Source organism: Mastomys coucha, unplaced genomic scaffold, assembly GCF_008632895.1.
Source record: "Mastomys coucha isolate ucsf_1 unplaced genomic scaffold, UCSF_Mcou_1 pScaffold4, whole genome shotgun sequence".
NCBI classification, from domain to species: Eukaryota; Metazoa; Chordata; class Mammalia; order Rodentia; family Muridae; genus Mastomys; species Mastomys coucha.
Genome location: NW_022196910.1, coordinates 48,055,193 through 48,062,710, shown reverse-complemented (window position 1 = coordinate 48,062,710; position 7,518 = coordinate 48,055,193). Strand labels below are relative to the sequence as shown.

General features: G+C 45.9%; 1 protein-coding gene and 1 long non-coding RNA gene across 4 annotated transcripts in view; one reads left to right on the top strand and one right to left on the bottom strand.

Moving 5' to 3' along the window:
• Window positions 1-867: 867 nt before the first annotated feature.
• Window positions 868-1,841, bottom strand: LOC116076194. The gene is made up of 2 exons (XR_004112855.1): window positions 1,245-1,841; window positions 868-1,036 (listed from the first exon to the last, which is right to left on the bottom strand). It is a non-coding gene; the product is annotated as an uncharacterized LOC116076194 (long non-coding RNA).
• The window catches only part of Lemd3 (LEM domain containing 3), a 98,452-nt gene continuing 92,543 nt past the window's right edge, over window positions 1,610-7,518 (top strand). For all 3 annotated transcript variants that reach the window (XM_031349856.1, XM_031349857.1, XM_031349855.1), the window contains exon 1: window positions 1,610-3,157. In XM_031349856.1, coding sequence (XP_031205716.1) covers window positions 1,651-3,157 — 1,507 coding nt within the window. In that variant the 5' untranslated portion in view covers window positions 1,610-1,650. The remainder of the gene's footprint in view (window positions 3,158-7,518) is intronic.

The following is a 7,518-nucleotide window of genomic DNA, read 5'->3' as shown; positions in this document are numbered from 1 at the left end:
CAGACCCTTGGGATTCCTATCTAATGAACCAGAGGAGAACAAATGTTGAACTGAGATGCAAAGTAGCAGAAAGGACAGGGCTGAAGTTCAGTTTGTTAACATCAAAGCTCCCAGATAACTCCTTTGTTAACTGAGACATCGGTCCAGTAAGTTTATGGCCATTTGAGTCTCTGCTCCAAAACTTAGGGTAATAAATTTGGGTCATCCTAATCACTATGATATAGTGTGTCCGATACTCTTGGTGTCAGTTGTAGATACAGGAACATTTGTGACATTTAAGTCTCAAGAAAAAGGGAAGCCATTTTCCATATGAAAGCTTTGTTTTAATACAAGGCAAGATTTGCTAGAAACTAAGAATTGAGGTTACTAAGTATTTTTCTATTATGTGATGTTGGGTGTTGAAAAGCTAACATCTATGCTTTTGACTAACCTATTCTGCATAGATGTTTTAAGCTCTAGGGTAAGGCAACTCAGACAAAAACTATTGTAACGTTTCATACATGGCACTTGGATTGTCTTAGTAGCTTCTAGGGCTTAAGTACTCAATGGTACCAGCTATGTCAGGATTTAAGCAAAGGACAAGCACTCTTTATCAAAACTGGCAAGTTTCTCCTCTCTAGGATTCATCTGTGTTTTGTGAACAAGAGGGTAGGATTTCCAATTATTATTATTTTCTTTGGGTGTGGGGTGGGGGGAATTTGGTGACTTCACCAGGCATTTTTTTCCATGTCCCTAAATTTAATCTCATTCTATTGGTTGGCAGCTCACTACCTTGTTCAACAAATGTTTACTGTGCTTCTAGTGTTGAAAATAATAGATGCGAAGTTCCTCCGTACAGGGAGTTTACAGCCAAAGGGGCAATAAAAATATTTCAAAATAAATAAACATTTATTGGGTATTGTTTGGATAGATCAGACGAGTATTTGCATGGTGAGCTTGTCTTTCTTCGGTCAAAACGAATCATCAGACGGCTCTTTCATTTCTCCAAATGATGACATTTGACATACGACACATGACGACATATGAGGTCATCATACTTAGAAAAAAATAGACAAAAAGTTAATTTCATATACCCAAGAATAGCTATGACTTTTGAAAAACTGTACCGCGAACGGTCTATTCCATTTCTCCCAAAAGGAGAGCAGTCTCTGAAAAGGCACCGTGGGGAAGTCACTTAATTAAAAAATAAGATTAAATTAAAAAAAAAAAAAAAGCCAAACGGAAAGGCAAAATGAGAAATGAACCTAGAGTCAGACAGCAAACTTGCCGAGCCAGGGTCGCTCTCGGGGTCTCTACACCGACCCGAACTAGGGAAGCGTCGCCATGAACTTGAGGGCAGAGCTCCTTTCCACGCCGGCAGCGCGGTGGCAGGACCCCGGGGCGGGGGGAGGTCAAGGTGTGGCTGCGAACCCGGCGGCGACGGGCAGGACGGCGGCGGCCCGCCGTGCGGGCGAGCGAGGGAGCGAGCGCGGTCACGCCGGCCCGCGCCGCTCAGGTGGCGCCTTCCCGCTCAGGTGAGCTCCTCCCGCGCCTCCCATTGGCCGAGGCGCCCGCGGCGCTGGAAGGGCGACGCAGCCCGGTCTAGTTCAGGGTCTAGGGCGGCGCGTCACTTCCGGTAGCGCGGAGCTTGTAAAACACCCTGGAGAGAAAATGGCGGCGGCGACGGCGGCGGCTTCGGCGCCCCAGCAGCTCTCGGATGAGGAGCTTTTCTCTCAGCTCCGCCGTTACGGCTTGTCTCCGGGTCCCGTGACGGAGAGCACCCGGCCGGTCTACCTTAAGAAGCTGAAGAAGCTTCGTGAGGAAGAGCAGCAGCAGCAGCACCGGGCGGGGGGCCGCGGCCACAAGACGCGGAACAGTAATAACAATAACACGGCGCTGGCCGCGGCGGGCTCAGCCGCAGCCCCGGCGGGGATGGCGGGCCGGCCGGGCTCGGGGGACCTCGCGTACTTACGGACGCCCGCGGGCCTCGGCCGCCCGTCGGCCTCGGCTCCCGAGAGCCCCGGGGGAGGCTCCGGGGGCGCGGCGGCCGTCCCCGCGGCGGGCAGCAAAGTGCTGCTGGGCTTCAGCTCGGACGAGTCGGACGTGGAGGCCAGTCCGCGGGAGCCGGCGGGCGGCGGCGGCGCGCGGAGGGACCGGGCTGCGCTCCAGTCCCGCGGCGAGGGCACGAGCGGCCACTCGACCGAGCGGAGGAAGCCCCACTCGTGGTGGGGGGCGCGGAGGCCGGCGGGCCCCGAGCCGCAGCCCCCGGCGGGGACCGACGGAGCCGCGGAGGACGTGGACGAGGAGGGAGCGGACGGCGACGACAGGGACCTCGAGGCCGAGGAGCCGCTGTGGGCCGGCCGAGCCGTGAACGGCAGCCGGCTTCTCCCGTACAGCTGCCGGGAGCACTACTCAGACTCGGAGGAGGAGGAGGAGGAGGGGGACGGCGGCGGCGGCGACGTGGCCTCGGCCAGACAGGTATTAAAGGATGACTCCCTTTCCCGGCCTCGACCCAGACGGAGCCATAGTAAGCCGTTCTCCGCGCTGACTGCTAAATCGGGCGGCAGCCGGCCGGAGACTTCGGTTCAGGGAGGGGGAGGACTCGCGATGAATGACAGGGCGGCGGCCGCTGGGAGTCTAGACAGGAGCCGAAACCTCGAGGAGGCGGCGGCCGAGTCGGGAGGAGGAGGAGGAGGGTGCGATCAAGTGGACTCCATGCCTCGATACCGTACCGGCGCGAAGAAGCTGGCCCCGCTCCTGTCGCCGCCGAGTCCCGACGTGGACTCAACCTTGGAATCGCCCACGGGGCCCCGCCACAAAACCAATAATCACATAGGCGGCGGGGCCCTCGGCGTGGATTCTCCCAGTCTGTACGCCAACAGCCTCCCTCCCGGAGCGGCCGTCGCCGGCCCTGGGTCACTCAGGATCAACCACGCCAACCACACTGGCTCCAATCACACCTACCTGAAAAACGCCTACGGCAAGCCGAAGAAGCTGTGCGAGCCTGAAGAGGAACTTCTTCAGCAGTTTAAACGTGAGGAGGTGTCTCCGACGGGGAGTTTCAGTGCCCACTACTTGTCGATGTTCCTCCTAACCGCTGCCTGCTTATTTTTCCTAATACTGGGACTGACTTACCTAGGAATGAGAGGGACGGGAGTACCCGAGGACGGAGGACTCAGTAAGTATTAAGTCAACCCCCAAGGGCCAGATTGTCCAGTGCAACCTGGCTAGCCGTGACCTTGACCTGCAAGACATTTACTTAACAGTGAAAGTAATGGCAGAATCTTTGCCTCCTCTTCCTTCTGAGAAGGAGCACTGTTACCAATATCAGAATGATGTCTTAGGGCTGGTTTTCAAGTTTTTCTGCATGGTTCAAGTTTAAAACAACTTAAGAAGAAGAGAAGACGACATTGTAAGCCTGTTAGTAAAAAGCGCTTGAGTGTCTTGATTTCTTTTAGTTTTAAATAACAGCAGATGTCTTTTGCTCGTGAGCTTTGAAGTGTTGCCATTTTAAGGCCGTGCCATCCATGCTGTGTTCTCTTTTTAAATGCATTAGAATTCTAGAAGATAGTGTTCTGTTTCCTGAAATTCTGGCACACACAATATAGGTAGTTCTTTAAAGAGAATGTTAAGAAGGCAGCAGGCACACCTCCTAATTCACTTCTCAGCCCACTTCCACGCCCGAAGAAAGTCATGGTAGCTTAGCAGAGGAACTTTGGAGTCAGACGTGGTAAATGACCACACAGGCAGGCATGTGTGTTAGGTCAAACCATTCAAAACAGATAGCCATTGTGTGCCTGTGAGGACTTAAGGATGGTTATTGGTATGAGCTGTTTTAGATTGTGTGGTCCCGGGGGCTGCCTTTTGAGCATTGTAGAGAGACAACATTTCTGGGCAAGGGTCACAAGACGGGGAAAGGACTTGAGTGGAGGGAGAGACTTACTTGCTGTAGGTTACTGTGGTTGGAACTTCTTTTCCTAATGGAGAAAACCATGTTACTATTGCCTAGAGTGAGGGTTAATAAAATGGGGCGTTAAATGGAGTTCCTCCTAATGTGAATTTAGAGTATTATGATTTGTATTTATAAAGTTGTCTTACTATATATTTTATTCCACAGTAATGGGATACTGTTAGCAGACTGCTTAGTAGGAGCTTTGATTTCAGTATAACTAAGTCCAAGATAGTAAACAAATTACTACAATATTGTTTTAATGACCGGGGTTACAAGAGCAGCCATGACTTAAGTTGGCTCTCTGGGAGCAAGAGTGATCTACTGTGTCCAGCTTTAAATGTTTGAGAGGGGAAACACACACACACACACACACACACACACACACACACACATTCTCTCCATCAAACCCAGTAAATGACAGAACCTGTTTTTGCCTCTGTTTTTTGACCACTATGTCATCTGTCTGGCAGTTATCTTAAACCTAAGTGTTTTATATATAGTGTCTTATGTAGCCTTCAACAACTCTCAGGGAATAGTGTTCTCTTCATTTTATGGACAGGATAATGTTCATTTAAGTAAAGAAATGTCCAATTGAAAGTTTAGTGAGTCAGGGGACTATGATTTATATTATGGTTTCAGATTTTTTTTCTAATGACAAGGTCCATTTTCTTAATATTTTGTGTCTTTTGTAAAGTGTTAGAGATAGGAGGGTACCTCTATTGTGCTTAGAAAAGAGTAGAATGTTTGGTAGGATTTCAAATGGAGTTAGTAGTGACCCAAATGATTATTAAAGGTCACTTTCATATCTGTCTTAGCATTGTACAGTGGATAATTAATGCTTTGTTGTGGACTTAAATTTCAAGTAGAGTTGGATAGGATGTTGGATAGGATAGTAGTTTCCTTAAAAAACAAACAAACAAAAACCAAAAAAAAAAAAAAACCAAAAAAATCCCCTTAGCTTCATTCATAAAGAACATGGTACTTGGACATCCTGAATGGAAACAAGGGATAGGATGACCAAGGGCTTGGCTGAGAGACTCAAACTCTTTAACTTCTGAGCCATGTTCTTACATTGCTAAGAGGTACAAATAGCTGCCAATCTTGTAGTTGTGAGGATCAGCTATTAAGCATGGGATGGTATTTATTTGGAAGTTCAAATAAAATTTGCTGTACTTCTGGTAAATTATAGTATATATGTAATGAAATAATTACTAATATAAGGTATATTTATGCTTTAATTGTTTTAAAATCTGTTTAGCATTTAATTATCATCAGTTCCATTAGATACACTGTGAATCAGCTGATGCAGAAGTTTGAGTCAAAGTACAATGAATCCATGATGCACTTGTAAGCCATAGTAGAAAGAAGTTCCTGGTCCTTCAGTTAGCCAGCTCACTTAACCGTTAGGATTGTAAGTGAACATTTACACTCTCTGTACTCTGAGTCTCTCTATAATGTCTAGCTGTAGCGTTCACTGGTCAATAGTATGTTTAAGTTTTACTTCAAGTAATAATTTCACCAGAAAATTGTAGGTTATATGTGACAGTAAGCTTTATTAGTTACTATTGAAATTATACAATGTATAATGGTCTTATTTTTGGTTGTGAGGCTAGTATTTAGCGGCTGAGCCATCTCCAGCCCATATAATGGTCTTTAAAATTTTGTTTTTAAAGTAAAAAGTTCTTAATTATTTTGGCCTGCAATTTTCTCATTATGATCTTAATTAAGCTACTTTTACTCATTAAATTTCTTAGTTTTCTTTTATGTCTGCAGAATTAGGTGATAAATTAGATGATCCAAGCTTTTGCCAATTCCAAGGATGAGCATTCTAACTTTAAACTACCATCAGAGCAACTCGCAGATTACCCTGCAATAAAATTGTCCCATGGGTGGTTAAATCATGACAGCTCACTAAAAGGAAAGAGAGGAAACAGAATAGATTGCCTATTGTAGATTCATGGTTATTATTTAAAAATCATTCTTCAACAAGAGACATGATTCTTGTAGACAATTTGAAGAAAGATGAAGCAAAAAATGAATGTAATTATATATTCTCCTCTTTCTAATTTTGTACATATTCTTGTTAATTTACAGCAGGGATATTAGCTCCTTTCAGAACCTTCTTCATATTTTTAACATAAATAGAGGTGTGTTGTTTTCATTCAAATGATATGGATAAGTTTTACTTTTAAGTGCCTACCATGCTAAGAATTTTTTTGTTTGTTTTTTGAGATAGGGTTTCTCTGTATAGCTCTGGCTATCCTGGCACTCACTCTGTAGACCAGGCTGGCCTTGAACTCAGAAATCCGCCTGTTTCTGCCTCCCAAATGCTGGGATTAAAGGCGTGCACCACCACTGCCTGGCATGCTAAAAACTTTTAAACAACATAGATGTGTGTTGAACAATATGCGGATGTGTGGTAACTGAAATCTTCAGAACCTACGTCCTAGAAAAATAGATAGTATCTTTAGTGAGCTGGAGGAGGGGACGCAGCTAAGACTACATACAGGTAGGCAGGCCTTTCTGAGGAGGAGATGCATGAACCAAGGTCACAATTGCCTAGAAGGTTAGTCATTGACAAGAAGAGCACTCCGGCAGATAGAACTAGCTTGTGTGTTGAAGGGTTAGAAAGACCACTTGTGAGGGAAGACCGGCACATGACACAGTCATTTTTGGCTTGGGGGAAGTCATAATGGAGGAGTCTGAATTTTAGTGGCATCATTATGTATTTAACAACTTGTATTTTCACTTAACATTATCTCATAGGTATCCTGTGCTAAGTTTTAAGTGTAAAGGTGTATTTTAAGAATTTCTCTCACTACAGGTCTTTTTTTCATCCTGTAAAAGTGTTAAATCTGCTATCCTAAAAATGTTCACTTCTATATTTTACTTTACTGCTGCTCATTTTGCAGTCAAGAGTCATTCTCTGCTGATCACTTGGTTTTGTCTGCTTTTTTTTCCTCTCAGCAGTTCTACTTAATCAGCCTTCAGTCACCAATTAGCCAACTTCCATTTCTCCACTGGATGTGTACTCCTGCTCATTGCCCAGTGTCACTGTCTCCTGGTTTTCGTTCTTGAGTATGCTTTAGAGGGCTAGTCCTCAAGACTATTATCTTCAGAGCCATCCTTCCTGTTTCCCTGGGGTGGGTTTTTCACCCATTCTTGAGGTCTTGCCTCTCAATTTGTATTCTCTCATAAATGTCCCTTCTGAATACACATCTTTCAGATGTCCCAGGTCCCACCCCCATCTGCCACCTTCTGTACTGTCATCCTGTTTTTGCCCCTCTTCTCTCGTTTGATAGTGATGCTTCCATACATAGCCAGAGCTCAAGAGAGAGAGACTTGAGTTTGCCTAGATTCCTTCCTTCCCTTTACCTTACCATGTTCTGCCCTTTTGGTATTTTGATGTTTAGTAGCTCTTCTTTGTTTTCTTTGAATCAGTCTTTTTTTGTTGTTTTGTTTTTTCGAGACAGGGTCTCTCTGTAGCCCTGACTGTTTTGGAATTTGCTCTGTAGACCAAGCTGTTCTCTAACTCAGAGACCCCTCTGCCTCTGCCTCTGCCTCTGCCTCTGCCTCTGCCTCTGCCT